This window comes from Pleurodeles waltl, chromosome 1_1 (assembly GCF_031143425.1).
Source record: "Pleurodeles waltl isolate 20211129_DDA chromosome 1_1, aPleWal1.hap1.20221129, whole genome shotgun sequence".
In the NCBI taxonomy this organism is placed as follows: Eukaryota; Metazoa; Chordata; class Amphibia; order Caudata; family Salamandridae; genus Pleurodeles; species Pleurodeles waltl.
The window spans coordinates 201514669-201531852 of record NC_090436.1 but is presented as its reverse complement, the minus strand read 5'-3'; the positions used below and the strand labels follow the sequence as shown (position 1 = coordinate 201531852).

Genomic DNA, 17184 nt, shown 5'->3' with positions numbered 1-17184 from the left:
TGACTTCACCCTTTCCCCCATTCAGTCCCCCCGTTTGCCCCATTCCAGTCCTTACACCCCTCCCACACACACTCATCTCACTCAACAGAAGCATACTTTGAGTAGGAGAAAGCCACAGTATGCGGGTATTTCCTCCAAAAGGTGGGTATTTAATCCAAAACAATCTTTTTGGCTTAGAAGGTGTATAAGCATTGGCAATGCCAATAGGTCAGGTTTTAAATGAATGTTGCATGGTAATGTGAAGCATTAAAAGTAACTAGCATGAGGATAGATATGTATTTGTATGGAAGCAAATAACTGTAGAATAACATTGGTGTATGTTAAAAGGTCAAGTGACAGTTGCACTGTCAAACTGCACTTACATATCTATTTATCTTAATGACTGCCCTTCTCCCACTGTGCGGCTAACATAGAAAAACAACATAAAATATATAGTTATTTAGGACATTTTAATAGCATTTCAAAGTCATGTGTGTGCCCCATAAAGTTTAAGTTTAGGCAACTGGATAAATAAACAAAATGATCATAGCTGTTTTTTTTTACTATACCACCTACCATGGTAGCTTGCTGTGCATCCACAAAGTGCTTTGGCGCCTTGCTGGTGGTACAGAATGCTATATAAACTCAATTAAAATAGCCAACCGTTTTCTATCTGTTGCACACCCCCTTTACACAGACATTAACCGCTGCAATGCTTTGGTTCTCAAATTGTGAAATACTGGGTCTGCGGCAGGCTGTATCCTGTATTCTCTGTTAGTCTAGACTTGTTCACGATTTCTTGCCAGAGATGGGTGCGCATACAAATCAGACGTTGTTTCTTTTGACTTCTCATGAGAACAAAGCGTGCCATCAGCAAGCATATATTCCACCCACCCCCATACCTCCTATTCTAAGCTGTTTATCATCTGTTTCCTTCATGTCCAGAGTTTGTACAGCTCTGTTATTGTTGCCTGGCCTGAGCAGGGGCTTTAAACAAGACCCCAAGCAGCACAAGATCATACATGATGAATTAATCAATCGTCTCTTTGCCAGCCTATTGTCTTCCCCGTTCACCAGGTCTGATAGACTTTAGTCACAGGGAAAAGGTACATGAAGCCAGAAACATAATTTCCCACATCTGCCCAAGGAAAAGGTTTTTTACTGAGATTTTCATTTCCTTCCCAGATGCTTTCTAACTGAAGCAAAGCCAACCATACTATCTATTTTTAGGTTGTCAAGCTTGATTTATAAGAGTACTTTTGGGCAGTGTCAAACGATCTGATTGCTGAAACGGGTGTAGGATTTTGAGCAGTTGCATCCCGAGTTTACTTTTTGTTGCATTTGTATACTACCTGTAGTATAATAAGAGATGTGACCCAGTAAAAGCAAAAAAGCGCCCTTGGATGTGTGTGTGACACTGTAGGCAGTTTTCCATCTGTGCTGCATTGATAGTGGGTGTTTGTCTTGGGGTTAGAGAGGGGGGAGAGAGAGGGAGAAGAGTGTAGGGATGAAGAGCTCAGAGGGTGAGTTTTTGGAGTTGGAAGGATTGTGCATTGCACAACTGATAGGATTCATTTGAAGGGTAAGGAACTAGGTTTTTTTTTTCAACTTTATTTCTACTGTACTTGCTACTTCCTCAATAAAAAAGATTTGAGATATTTTAAAGTGTCATTGACATTGAGGCTGTACTTTGATTAAAAATAAATCATAGTTGTCTGACCTTATTCTTGTTCTGGTAGTGTACAGTTGAAGAGAATGGAGACCTTGCCTAATATGAATCTCAAGTTAGGATGGTTTGCAATTCATTCAAATGGCAAACGTGTGAATGGTAACTGAATATTACCTGCAAAAGGGACCTGTTAGAAATGGGGTCTTTAGTTGGCAGAAGTATACACCCTTGTCCGAGTAGGGACCACAATCCTACTCAGAGTAAGTCACACACAATCCAAATTATCCTGTGCCCACCCTCTGGTAGCGTGGCAATGAGCAGTCAGGCTTAACCAGAAGGCAATGTGTAAAGTATTTGTGCAATAAATCATACAAATCACACAGTAACACAGTGAAAACACCACAAAAATACATTACCCAGGTTTAGAAAAATATATGATATTTATCTGGTTAAATTAAGGTCAAAACTATAACGATTCAATAAGCACAAGTTGAGATATCACTTTTGCAGGATTAAAAAGAGTCTTAAATCTTAGAAATTAACAGCTGTCTCTTGTTTGCGCAAAGTACCTGGTTTGCGTCAAAAATAACACGCACGGAGACCGCAGAGGAGGAGATGCGTGGAAAAATAGGGCGTGCATTGGATTTTCAGGCGCGGCACAGATGATGTGTCATTTCTTTCCACTCTGCAAGGGGCTTTGCGTCGATTTCTGTTGCGCCCTCTTGGTTCCTCACTGCGATGCAGGCATCTTTTTGGGCACTCAGGGACAATGGGGGGAAATCCTGGGCATCTAATTTTCTGTCACACGGCAGCTGTCTTGGTTCCTCACTGCGATGCAGGGATCTTTTTGACCCCCAGGGACAGTAGGGGGAAATCCTGGGCATCTAATTTTCTGTTGCAACGGCAGCTGCTGCGTCAATTTTCCACTTGGGGAATCGGCTGTGTCATTCTGGTTTGGCTGTGCGTTAATCGGGTAGGGCTGTGAGTTTAATTTCCGGTCGCAAGGCAAGCGCTGCGTCAAATCTTCACTCAGGAAGTCGGGCTGTATTGTTCTGGCTCGGCTGTGCTGCAATTTCTCAGTTGCAAAACAGCTGTGCTTTGTTTCCGGCAGGCTGTGCATCAATGTTTGGCACACAAGGAGTTTCCTGACGTGATGAAGTCTTTTTGGCCCTGAGACTTCAGAAAACAGGAGGCAAGCTCAATCCAAGCCCTTGGAGAGCACTTGTCAGCAAAGTCATGGGGCAGCTAGGCAGCAGTGCAACAGCAGGGCAGCAGTCCTTCTCAGCAAAGCAGTCCAGATGAGTCCTTTGAGCAGCCAGGCAGTTCCTCTTGACAGGATGCTGGTTCAGGTCAAGAAGTGTCTAATTTGGTGGGGTTTAGGAACCAGTTTAAATACCCCAAAAAACCTTTGAAGTGGGGGAGACTTCAAAGAGTGGTTTTGAAGTGCACAAACTCCCCTTTCAGTACAGGTCTGTCTGCCAGGGTCCCAGTAGGGGACTTGGCAGTCCATTGTGTGAGGGTAGGCCACTAGCCTTTGAAATGTAAGTGTCAGGCCCTCCATCCTTCCAGCCCAGGAAGACCCATTCACTATGCAGATGAGTGCAGGTGTGACTGAGTATCCTGTGTTTGTGGTTGTCCGTGTGAAATGCACAAGGAAGCTGTCAACCAGTCCAGCCAAGACATTGATTGGAGACAGGCTGTAAGGCACAGATGGATTTTAATTGCGCAGAAATGCTCACTTTCTAAAAGTGGCATTTTTAAAATCGTAATATAAAATCCAACCTCACCAATAAGCAGGATTTTCCATTACTATTCTGGACATACTAAATAAGACCTGGTTACCCTTTTCTGATCCGAATCTGCCACTCAAACAGTATATGAGGGTAGCCCTATTGCTATCCTACGAAAGGAGCAGGCCTCACAGTAGTGGAAAATGAATTTAGGAGTTTCCACTACCAGGACAGATGAAACACACATGTTCCTGTTCTGCCTTTTACCCACAAAGTACCCTGCCATATGAGTTGCCTAGGGCCTACCTAAGGGGTGACGTATATGTAGAAAAAGGGGGGTTTAGGGCTTGGCAAGTACTTTTAAATGCCAAGTCGAAGTGGCAGTAAAACTGCACACACAGGCCTTTCACTGGCAGGCCTGAAACATAGTGAAGGGGCTACTTATGTGGGTGGCACAATCAGTGCTGCAGGCCCACCAGTAGCATTTAATTTACAGGCCCCGGGCACATGTAGTGCGCTTTACTGGGGACTTACAAGTAAATTAAATATGCCAATTGGGTATGAGCCAATGTTACCATGTTTTTAGGGAGAGGGCACATGCACTTTAGCACTGGTTAGCAATAGTATAGTGACTAGAGTCCTAAAGCAAGGAAAATGAGGTCAGAAAAAGGAGAGGAGGGAGGCAAAAAGTTTGGGGGTGACCCTGCAGAGAGGCCAATTCCAACAGGACCTAATTTGTTACCTGCAACAGGACCCCTTTTGTCAAACCTAAATAAAGCATTTGAAAAAAATCAAACCTCAGTAGGTATTTTACAACATACATAGACTAAAACATAGAAATCCTGAATGAGTCTGAGTGTAGAGAAGCTACATTTGAGTTACTCTGATTTCTTAACATTTCGAAGGCTCAGTTGGGTCTCAGAACTATCTGTACTTTCCAGTTCTGTTTTGAATATGGTCTGTGATCTCAGAGCAACGCTACAGGGCAGAACTGTTTTTGCACAAATATTTGTCACATTGACTTACTCTGTGGGGGCAAATGGCGTGGACTGGGGTTGATTTAGACCATTTATGCACTTTGGTGCTCCCCAATTGGACCCACCGCTACCTTTTGTAAGACTCAGTAACAAACCTAAATGGTGGCTTTCTGGATAAAAATTGCAGACAAGGGTCAATATTTCAAGGCTTTATGTAGAAAATGTTTAGGTTGATAACATGAAGTGTCATCAATCAGGTTAGTAGCAAGAAAACACACCATAAGTATAAAGTTCAATAGAAAATACAGCCTCGCTTTGACCTCTAAGAGTGGGGAAAATTCAGGCCCTTTATAGGACTTTAGGCAAAGGATTTCACACATTACTTCACAAATACACAGTTCTCAGAATTTGCACCAATGAGGAACAGGAAACAAGAAACCTTTTACAACAGAACACATTCGAAGATACTCTCATAATACTATTAACTTGGATTCAGAGGTTCAAGTGACATGAATTGTAACATTGTATACAGAGCAGTCTGGGACAGCTAGCTTGTCCTTGGTTAGGTACATCTTAATCCCAAAGACTGGGAAAGCTCATAGTTCTCAGGTGGAGCAAAGGCAACAACAACAATGATCATGTGTTACAATGTGGTGTCATTTCAAAATCAAAGACATTGCACTTTCGGTTATGTTAGCGCAAGATCAACTATATTGGAAGCTTAGAAAAGATAAAACAATGTTCACATCTTCATGGCTGGAGCACAGCTATACTTAAGGCTGTGGCTTTATGAGGGCCCTTTGGACAACTAGATCTCAGGAAATTACTGAGCTGGCACACAGATAGGAGGGTTGGTGTTCTGCTCCATAAGGCTTTCACACTCTGGGCACAGTTCCCAAGTAGATAAATGTTGCACATGACCTTTGATATGGCTGAATTACTGTCAGCATGGTTCTAAGACAGGTTGTCAGATATTCCTATTTTAAGGGACCACAACCACTAACTCTAAAGTGTAAGACATGTATATGTTCCCTTTTACAGTGTCACTGTCGCTATTTGACTGCTATCCACTAGTTATTTGTTTGTTTGATTTTTTCCTGCTTTTCCTATTCATAGTCACAAGGAATGCAAATGATATGTACTTGTGAAATCTGTAAAATTATGTTGAACCATCCCATCATGTTTACGACTGCCTCAACACTGGAGTTGGTCAACATTTAGTGATGGCAAATAATTTACAGCATGTACATCCAAGTGCTCTGAACAAACAGTGTATTTTCTGAATTACAATTGTATTGTGTATTTTATCTGTGTGGTTTTTTTACTGTTTGACCCTTAGTTTTATTGCACATGTTGTGGGAATTGATTTCATTAAACTTACATTGACGTTGACATTCACATCTTCATTTTAACTATGATAGCTATGTTGTATTTTTCCCCACCTCAACCCATCTTCTTTGAGCGAAGCTTTGATCACTGGGCTTGATAGCCTACATTTCACACTTGGGTAAAGATGTGATAGATTTGTGATAACTAATATGTCCACAAGCCCAGCTTTATACTTGTAACACTGTCACAATTCTAAATAATTATGAAGTGGAACCACAGGGTCTAAAGTATCAAAGAAGCCGTGCAAGCTCATATAAACAAACCACAAAAAAAAAACAGTGTGAGCAAAGTAGTCAGTCAATAGATAATAAGACAATGTTAAGATTTCTGACTAATAGCACTGTATGTCAGGGGGTGCGTAGATATTTTGTGGAGGTTTTGATGTTTCTCGGTTTTTTAAGTCTGTTTCTGCCCAGGGTATAGCTATTGTTGTGCTTCTTTTTCCATCTGTCCCTTTCTACCTATTCCTGTCTCTCCATGTTCATCAATTCATAAGTGCATGCATCCATTCCTTCATGCATCCATCAATGCACTAGACCCCACCCACCTACCTACCTATCTCTATAGATGTCTCTCTGTCCATCATTAAACAAAGACCAAACAGCTTTGTTTTTCAAGTGGTACAAAACAGTAAATCATAACTGTCTTTCAGCCTACAACAATACAAAGAGGCTCATTACGAACCAGGCGGTTCAGACCACCATATAATGAACACACATAATGACCACAGGGAGGGCCACCTGTGGCACCCCTCTGCCACCGCCAGGCTACCGCCGACAGGCAGCCTGACGATGGTGGATTACATCATCCGACAGGGCAGCGCTGCAAGCAGTGCTGCCCTCTGGATAATGTACCCTGTTTCCCCCAGCTTTTCCCTGGTGGATTCCCCCGCCAGGAAAAGGCTGGCGGAAGGGGTGCTCCCGGGCCCCGTGCAGTACCCCGTTGTGCAAGTCACTGCAAGTCACTGCCTGATTTATGGGCAGTGATCTGCGCAACAAGTGTTGCTGCACCCGCAGCACTGAGGCATTGCCGACAGCTCCATGTGAAGCCATTGGCAATGTCCCGGCCTTGCATTTTGCTGGGCCAGCGTGCTTCCGCATGCCAGCCCAGCGGAATGTTCTTTATGCGGCTGGCGGGGTGTCAAGGGGGCTGGTGGTCTATAGAAAGACCGCCAGCATGAACATGGCGGTGTTTACCGCCGTGTTCATAATGACCACCAAAGTAATTGGTTTTCAGTTAATTATAATAGAGTGCTCTTATGACGCAAACAGAAGAAAATCAAGCATATCCATGAGCTGAAAAACTGTGTTTTTGACAATTCTCTTTTGCTGTATCCCTGTCTGCATCAAACACACACCACCTGCCCCTCATGTGTGGAATCATTCGCCAGCAAGCAGTTACCTCTAGGGAACCCTGCCCTGGCCATTCCAAGTAACCTTCCAAGTAACCCTGTGTCTCCAAACTTGATACTTCTGTGCCCAGAGACACTGGGTTTTGTTTTACACAGTGTGAGTGTGCACCTATTAAAACTGCTGCATGGATCAGGGCAGTGGCAGGAGCACAGCAAAACCCCTACAGTGCAATAGGGGAGCATACAATGTCCTCAACCTCCTGCCCGGCCGGCTTTTGCCCTGGTGGCACCTGGTGCAACAATGTATTATGGCATTCCCTCACGACCACTCTTGAACAGTGCTGCTCATCTCTCCAAAACCCCATCTTTTAGGTGCATTTAATTGGTTTTATAGCATTACTCATACCAGTGTAGTGTGTCAGAGCACTTTACATTATTCATACATAAAACAGAGACATTGAATCATACATGTGTAACTCAGTTTATAGGAAATGTTACATAAGAGAATGACGATTACAAGGTGTAGGAATCACGTCATCAACACTAGCAGGCATTAATTTGGTTTAGTATGGAGAAGCACAAACTCAGAATTTAAAAGTACCACAGTGGTTGAGGTTGGCTTTACTAATAAGAAAGTATTTCTACCCAAACACACACTTTTTAGTAACATTAGGATAATGAAAGACAGGGAAAAAGAATCACTTTCCTGCCTATTCTATAGTTTGATGCAGCTCTGTGATGACAGTTCATAGGTAACTGCTACATTAGGATTGTAAATTTTATTACAAGACAGGAGGCTCATATTATGCTTTTCTTTTCATGCTTTATTTCAACAGCAGCCAAGAACTACAAATCCCAGAGTCCCTGGGAAAAAAACTACTAAACTGCATCACAATGGGGTCCTCCAATCACACGAGGAGCCCTATAATGACTATCTTGACTGAGAGCAAGAAGCCCTCTTTTCTTGCTGCTCGCAGTCAAGATAAGTACACTGGTCGCCTTTTTTATGTATTCTGTATATGGTTTCATAGTGTATTTGGTGTATTTATTTATATATTATCCTTATTGCTTATCCATTCCTGTTGGCATTTGTTTTGTATTGTTTTCCTTTGTGGTTTAACTTTATCGCGCTCGCGCGCTCCTGTGCGCATTTCCGCGCTGACAGGCCGTCTGTCAGAACGTTCGGTAAACGTTCTGACAGCCGCGCCTGAAAGAACGGCATTCTCGTCATTCCTGCCTCTCACGCCGCAACTGAAACTTGAAGAGAGCTTCCTTCACGCTCGGTTGAGTTTTACGAGCGTTTAATTTTAATTCCTTTCACCTCACGGAGCGGCTACAGCGTGTTTAGTTTCAACACGCTTGACTGCCTGCTCATTATTGATTTTTCGTTCGGCCCTCACACGCTGTTGCTATTTTAAAACGCGTTTTTTCTCTGAGGTTAGTGATACATTTCCTCATATTCCCGGTCAACCCCCTTTGTCCAGTTAACCCTTCCCAGGTATTTATTTAGTTTTAACACGATTTTTACCCCTTTTTTCCCCATTTTATTAAATTTAAATTCTTTTTCTTCCCAACATGTCAGAGGAGGATCAAACCCAGTCCATTAAGGACAATTTAAAATCCTTTATTAAGGATTCAGTCCAACACGCTGTCTCGGTGTCTATGTTGGACGTTTCCAAAAACTTAGAGGCCTCTATTTCAAAAATGCTTCACGCACCCAGAGGAAATCCTCTTTTGAGAGGAAAGAAACGTGTGTCCTATTCTCAGGACAGTTCTAAAGGCGTTTCTCAAAAATTTGGGCCTCCAACCCGAGAGGCGAAATCTTCGGGTCTCCCCTCTTCCCCACTTAATATCCTTCATTTACAGGACACGGACAGTGATGGGGATGATGATGTCTTACAAGACAATATAGATGACGATTATTTTGATGGGCCTCCGGAGAAAAGGCGAAAAATTTCTCCTCATGAGTACTCCCCTCACTTAGGGCCCGAGGACCTGGTGGACCCGGTTGGCGAACCTCTGTTCGACCCTAATACCATCCATCATCCCAAATCCTCTGAATGGTTCCCTTCTGATCACGTTTCCGATTACGTCTCCTTTTATCTCCGACACCCCCTGGATAAATCATCCAGAAATAAATTAAAGTCCGAATGTCCCAGACCTTCCCTTCCCTGTAAAGTCACAGACACCCCTGCCATTGATCCCAATATGCTCCTTTTTTTCACGAAATTTGGCAAGGACCCCAAAAAGGGAGTAGACCGCGCCTGGTCAAATTGCCAGGATAGGCTCCTAGATTTGGTGGGTCCCCTCACCAGAATATTTGACCTTGCCGAGGACGCCAAGTTGGAGGGCTCTCATGTGGATCCTGATACCCTCTCCAATTGGGCTCAACGGGCAATTTGTATGTTGGGCAATGCCAACTCCTACATTTCCCAGGAACGTCGGAAAAGCCTCCTCCTCAGGATTGATCCAAAACTCAGCACTCTTGCTTCTAAGGAGGAAGGCCTCAATGCTGATGGTCTTCTCTTTGGAGACCCTTTCATTAAGGAATTGGGCAAGTACGTTGCTACTTTTAATTCTCTGGACAAAGCACATTATTCTATGAAGAGAATTTTTTCCAATCGGGTTTTTGGAAGGGCCGGCAAAGGAAGGAGCCGTTTTGCCGGCCGCTTCTCTGCAAGAGGTCAATCCCTCAACAGAGGCTCCTACACCCAGTCTAACCAGCTTGAAGTGTATCAAGGATACAAACCCCAATTCTACCCCCGCAGATTCCGCGGTGGCCGCAACAGGGGTTATAGAGCCAAAGGAGAACAACTTGCAGGTAAGAACTTTCAGTTCTGGCCTTCCTCCAGTAGGAGGCAGACTAGCTTTGTGTTTAAACGCTTGGTTGTCAATAACTTCAGATCCTTGGGTAATCCAAGCCGTCCAAGGCTATTGCATAGAACTTTACCACACTCCCTCTCAAACCTGCCTTCCTCATCCTCTTCGTTTTTCTCAAGATCAATCTCACCTTATTCAAGTAGAGATACAGGAATTACTATCAAAGCAAGCGATCGAAGAAGTGCCCTTCGACGCTTCGGGGTTTCTCAGCAATATCTTTTTAGTTCAAAAGAAAAACAAAAAACACCGCCCGGTCATAAATTTGAAAGAATTCAACAACTTTGTGGTGTATCATCACTTCAAGATGGAAACTATTCTCCATCTAAGAGATATTCTTCTTCACAACGACTGGCTAGTTCGCATAGATCTCCAGGACGCCTACCTCTCGGTACCGGTGCATCCTTCATTCAGGAAATTTCTCCAATTCCGGTGGGAGCATTCTTTCTTCCGTTTCAAAACTCTTCCTTTCGGTCTGTCTTCTGCCCCTTGGTGCTTCACCAAGATACTCAAACCTGTGGTAGCCTCTCTCAGGGCTCAAGGGATACGCCTTATTGTCTACCTCGACGATTTCCTATTGATGGCCCAAGACCAGTCTTCCCTAACATCCCATCTAAAAATTTGTCTGGATCTCCTCTCGCAATTGGGATTCCTTATAAACTTCCAAAAGTCATCCCTTGTTCCTTCTCAAACTCTCGAGTTCTTGGGATTCCTCGTCAACACCGTCGAGTCAATTCTCCAACTTCCCCAGGACAAGGTTTCTTTGATAAAGAAAGAAATTCGTCATGCTCTGTCGCTACCTTGTACTTCCCTAAGGGCTCTGGCTCGTCTTGTAGGCCTCCTTTCCTCTTCCATCCAGGCCATATTTCCAGGCCCTCTTCATTACAGAGCTCTTCAAAGGCTAAAAATTCGACACCTTCAACAGGGTCTGTCATATTCGGATCAGGTGGTTCTCGATGCGGACTCCAGGGAAGAACTCACATGGTGGATGAGTCATTTAGACGCCTGGAACGGGAGAACGATTTTCTCTGCCGCCCCAGATCTTGTCTTAGAGTCAGATGCAAGTCTGACAGGATGGGGCGCAAGATGTGGTCCACACTCGACTGGTGGACCATGGTCTGTTCAGGAGTCGTCAATGCACATAAACTGTTTAGAGATTCTTGCAGGTTCCTTTGCCATCCAATCCTTTACCAAAGACAAAGTAAAATGTTCCATTCTTCTCAGAATGGACAATCTATCGGCAGTAACTTACATAAACCGTCTGGGCGGGACTCGCTCCAAACCGTTAGCTCTCTTGGCCAAGAGTCTGTGGGAGTTTTGTCTACACAAAAATATTTCAGTAAGGGCAGAATATCTCCCAGGCAATCTCAATGTGGTGGCCGATTGGTTCTCAAGGCATTCCCACGATTCAAGCGATTGGCGACTTCACCCTTCTATATTCAAGCGTCTTTCTTCTATATTCGGCACCATGTTCATAGACCTCTTTGCCTCAAGACTCAACTCCCAGCTTCCCAAATTCTTCAGTTGGAGACCAGATCCCTTAGCATTAGCTACCGACGCTTTTCTCCAACCGTGGCCTCCTTCTCTCCTGTACGCCTTTCCACCCTTCCTTTTTATTGCTCGGGTCCTAGCACATGTCCGCCGTCAGGGTTCCTCCCTAGTATTAATTACCCCATTTTGGCAAGCCCAACCATGGTTTCCGACCCTTTTGGAACTCTCGTCAGATCTTCCAGTTCTCATCCTCCCTTTCCCAGACCTTCTCCTGGATCCCCAGGGACATCCTCACAACCTCATAATACAGGGTTCCCTATCCCTCATAGCTTGGAGAGTTTCGGGGCTTCCTGGAGAACCCCAGGAATTTCGCAACAGGCTGTCCAATTCATTCAACAATCCTGGGCTCCGGGCACCTCGAAGGTTTATCGAGCAGCTTGGGCAGTATGGTGCAGCTGGTGTGTGGACAGGGATTCCAATCCCGTTTCAGCTGACGTTACCTTAATTGTAAATTTCCTAGCTTCCTTAGCCTCTCAGGGCAAGGCGTATCGTACCGTCAATACATATAGGTCAGCAATTTCTTCAGAACACGTCAGAGTGGACGGTAGACCGGTGGGAGAGCATCCCTTAGTTTGCCGCCTATTAAAAGGAATACGTTTTTCCAAACCTCCAAACCCCAAATATAACTCTATGTGGGATGTAAATTCCGTCCTTCATCTTCTTCTTTCTTGGCCCGATAATTCAGAACTTTTGTTAAAATACTTATCTGCAAAAATTACTATGCTCCTCTGTTTGGTCTCTATCAAACGAGTTTCGGATGTTAAAGCTTTGGATGTTTCCTCCTTTCATTTTTCTGCCTTCGGTGTGTGTTTCAATGTGGCTAGACGTACCAAGACTAATTTATCTTCTGTGCTTTATCCCTTTTTTCCCTCCCAACCTAAGTTGTGCGTGGCTAATTGCTTAAAAACGTACGTTTCACGAACTGCAGATCTCAGGACATCCTCTTCTTCTCAACTACTGATTTCTTATCAAAAACCCCATAAACCTGTCTCTTCTCCCACTTTAGCCCGCTGGCTCAAGTGGCTGATGAATTTGGCTGGCGTCCCTATTGACATTTATGGTGCCCATTCTGTTAGAGGAGCTACGGCTTCTAAGGCCTTTTTTGCCGGGGCCAGTTTACAGGATATCCTTAGATCTGCAGACTGGTCTAACGTCAATACATTTAGAACGTTCTATTGTAAACCAGTTGATCATCCTATGCAAAATGTTGTTTCATTGCTTTGAACAAGCATAATATGAGCCTCCTGTCTTGTAATAAAATTTAGATTTTCCTAGCCTTGGTGTCAGAAAGGCTAGATTTTATTAAAGACAAGGAGGCGAGTATTATCCCGCCTCTTCTAACCCTCCCTGTTCTTTTATTCTAGTTGCCTCAACCGCAACCAACAGCAACGCTACTGTCTGACCAGCTTTCTCCAGCTGGCCCTTCTGGATTTCCTCTTCAACCACCAGGATCTACACAAGGTCATCCTTCCCTCAGGACTTTCGCTTTGGACATACTTTCCGCATTTTTGACTCTTTATGGTCTACTGTTCTTATTTTCGCATTGTTATATTGACTGACTTTCGCAAGAAACGAGGGCTTGTTGCTCTCAGTCAAGATAGTCATTATAGGGCTCCTCGTGTGATTGGAGGACCCAATTGTGATGCAGTTTAGTAGTTTTTTTCCCAGGGACTCTGGGATTTGTAGTTCTTGGCTGCTGTTGAAATAAAGCATGAAAAGAAAAGCATAATACTCGCCTCCTTGTCGTTAATAAAATCTAGCCTTTCTGACACCAAGGCTAGGAAAATCTCAATTATGAACTGCAAGCAACAAAGGGATCTCTATGTGAAAAGCATTAGCACACTGAGATAGCCACATAAAATAAAGTTCTGTGATCTGCATGGTACACGTCCTCTACATCAGGCATATTAACCCTCTGCGTTCCTGTATGAGATGTGAAAACTGCTACTAGACAAAACTCCAATCTCTTTCTCCAGTAGGAACATTAATCTAGAGTTATCTTGACATTCTTATTGTTGCCTGAAAACTGCTGGACACTCAAGGAACTCTGCAGCAGGTACTCTTAAAACTATGTTATTTCTAAACACCGCACTCCCCTCTCTCTTGTAGCATCGGTCTCACCGCCCTACAACCGGCCCTCCCCTTCTGACCCTACCAGCCCTTTACTGTCTTTACTCTCCCCCTCCCCCCACACACACACAAAATCCCGACCCCGGCCACTACCCGCACTCCTTCAGACATTTCCCTCTTGCGGCGAAGTGGTAGAGAATGTCAGTGCATTTGTTCCCAGACTCGTAGGAAAACCACAGGAAACGCCCCAGTTTTACTATACGTTTGGATATTTATTCCCCCTTCTGGCAACAAATCGCATATTCGACGTGTTTTAGTGCAGAGATAATAGTTGGAATTTGAAATTCTGGCTCCTGAGTATAATGATATTTGAGCACTTCTATGACCTCATCTGTATATTTTATCCGATTAAAATGAGTACTAAACTGTGAACCCTTCAATTTCAGCTACGAAGCAAAGGGAAACCAAGACACCTCGGGGAACAGCGCCGTGCTGAAGCTGTCCAAGGAGGACGAAGTGTGGCTGCGCATGGGAACCGGAGCTCTGCACGGCGACCATCAACGCTACTGCACCTTTGCCGGATTCCTGCTCTTCGACACCAAATAAATCTAAAAATCCAACATGCAAGCTTCAGGTTGACACTAATCCATTGACTGCGGCTGCGAATTTCTGTACACATTTTAAGTGAGGAAAACTAATTACGCAAGTTAATGGTCCGAACAAATCGAAATTCAGACACATTTGTGACAATATTTCCTTCTGGGACACCAACAGTTTGTATCTTTGCATGTTATTATTTCTTATGGTAACAAATAAATTAGCATTGCGCCTCCTGTGTCAGAAAGGTGTGTTTGTTATGAGTTGATGTTTTCTGTTATTAATTGTAATTCTGAAAATAGAATGCACCCTATTTTTTGCTATCACTCTGGAAGTTTTTTATTCATGAAATTTAACCCTGAAAATAGGAAATAAAAATAATTTACAGTGTACATTTGGACTGCGTCCATAAACTTTATGGTTAACTTTTTGTGGGATTAAAGCGTGTATGGCGTCCTGTAACCTTAAATGACCCTCTCTGTATCCTCGTGTCATTCATGAGTGATGATAATAAAACCATACTCTGCTTGTAGCTGAGCTTTTTTTTGCTAGAGTATGGATACATCTACTCATCTCATCTCAGCTGTTCCCAGGTCTCAAAAACAGGCGAAGCCATATAAAACACTCAAACGGGATGGGGCTGAAAGACTGTTGTGGATTATTCATGGTCCTCCCAGAAATGGAATGAAGTACTCATATCTTCAGTACTCATTACTCAACTTCTGGATGTGGCAGCTATAGGTGAGCTGGTTATATATTTTGGTTTCTTTGTGTAGACCAAACTAGTAACAAAGATGCCTCAAGAATATTCCCATCTGTTTGCTGACTGCCTTGTTCTAGTTTTAGCAGCTTGGTGACCTTTCCAATGTACATAGAACATGATATGCAGCCCCTTGATCATGATTGGATGGCTGTGTTGTCTATCTCAGTTGCCTCCACTTGATTCAATGGCTTTCCTTCCAGTTCATGTTTCCTTTTGTCTATACAATCCATACACTGCATGGGAGTGCAAGTGTTTTCTTGATCTCTCCCAGTATGCAGTTTCTCCGTTCACTTTGCCCCATCACCCTCGCTACCCATGTTGGTTTACCTCCCTCTCTTCCATGGTTGCTTCACTTCGCCTCCTCAATGCGCTAATTAAAAAAAAGAAAATGCCCCCTCTGCTGTCTGTTGCTTTACCATACTGATGTGCTTGTGGCCCAGTCTCCCATCCATCTCTAATTTATATTATTACTAATTATGTGGGGCCCCTTGCCCCAATACCAGCAGTCATCCATTTTGACATTTCAAGGTGATGCCCCACAAGTGCGCATACAGGCACAATTAGCTCCAAGAAATGGGTTTGTATTATTGAACAGATCCATTTAAAGATGGCCACCACAGATAGAAATACATTCACCCTGGCCATCTTTGAATGGGTTGATACAAATATTTCATTTTTATTTCCACAAACCCAGTCAAGGATGGCTTTCACCAATATATGAAATTTCATGGTGGTTATCTTATGAAAAAAAAACATTGTCAAACCCAGTAGGTTCAGCTGCCACGTCCCTTGCTTTATCATTCTTGACTTGGAATCAGAAGCCCATTCAAGGGCTCTATCATTCCCCCTGCAAGCCAGTATCAGTAGGTCCTTTGACCATAGGAGGTATGTGCAGTAAATAAATAAAAAAAAAATTCTAACAGGTAGGTGGGTCTGAAAGCACGGTTGACTGGGTTAAAGTTAGTTTCTGGACACACTATTCCAAAAAAGTGACTGAGCCTTCCTCTGTCCAGTTCCTTCCTGAGACACTCACAGTGTTTTAGGAAATATTTCAATCACTGCACAGGTCAAACCACTTCCTCATCCAACCGAATTGCTAGTTTACCAGTAAAATATAGTTTTGTAGGAGGCTTCAAGAATCTCCAGTTGGCACAATTAGCATCTGATTTCCTGCTCCAGGAAGCAAAATCATGAGATAGAAACAGGGCTTGTTATGCTTAGGCTTATTTACATTGATTAGCAATGTGCATACTATACGTTCTGATGTGTTGTCTGAAATATTAAAAAAATAAAAGTTTTCAATGTACTCAGTTTTTAATCATTCTTTTGCTTCCTTCAATTAAATGTGTGACATCTAAGCAGTAGATGCATGTTGTTGGAAAATGGCCCTCTCGGAAGGGTCACCCCAAATGTTTTGCCTGCCTTCTCTTCTTTTTCTGACCTTGTTTTTGTTGGCTTTAGGACTCTGGGCACTTTACCACTGCTAACCAGTGCTAAAGTGCATGTACTTTCTCCCTAAAACATGGCAACATTGGCTCATACCCGATTTGCATATTTAATTTACTTGTAAGTTCCCAGTAAAGTGCACTAAATGCCCCCAGGGCCTTTAAATTAAATGCTAGCAGTGGGTCTGAAGCACTGATTGAGCCACCCTCTGAGGTAACCCCTTAAGATTGTCTCAGGCTTGCCATTGCAAATCTGTAATAATCCATGCCAAGGTAGGTTTCCAAATGTTTATTGGTCGTTATCACATGTAGAGACTCTCGGAGAACATCGATACAGTCAGCTTCCATTTCATCTTCCACCAACTGTAAACCCCATATCCTAGCAACCATAACCACATTCTAATGTGTTGCTCGTGACACTAATAATAAGAACATTACATTGAGTTTTTTTTTTTTTACAAATAACAATAACCCTTTTCCAGATAAACAGTAACCAATAAAAAACAAAAACAAACCAACAATTAAAAAAAAAAATTATAACATTATTGAACACTTCTCTATTAGATCACATTCTGAACTTCCAAGGCATTTTGCGTACCCTCATACTTCTACGTGATGGTAAGACTTGAGATTCTAGCTCAACATGCTGCAAAGCACGTTGAGATTCTACCTCAACATGCTGCAAAACACCTGTAGACTGAGTACATGGTTTAGCACTTGATTCTCAACTGTCGTGGCAATCTCTTGGCACATTTTGTAACTTTACTACTTTTGATTTGTTTCACC

At 43.2% G+C, this 17184-nt stretch overlaps 1 protein-coding gene across 3 annotated transcripts in view; it reads left to right on the top strand.

Moving 5' to 3' along the window:
* The window catches only part of C1QTNF3 (C1q and TNF related 3), a 686748-nt gene extending 670489 nt beyond the window's left edge, over positions 1-16259 (top strand). For all 3 annotated transcript variants that reach the window (XM_069220626.1, XM_069220618.1, XM_069220607.1), the window contains exon 6: positions 14040-16259. In XM_069220626.1, the coding sequence (XP_069076727.1) occupies positions 14040-14199 (160 nt within the window). In that variant the 3' untranslated portion in view covers positions 14200-16259. The remainder of the gene's footprint in view (positions 1-14039) is intronic.
* The last annotated feature ends 925 nt before the right edge of the window (positions 16260-17184 follow it).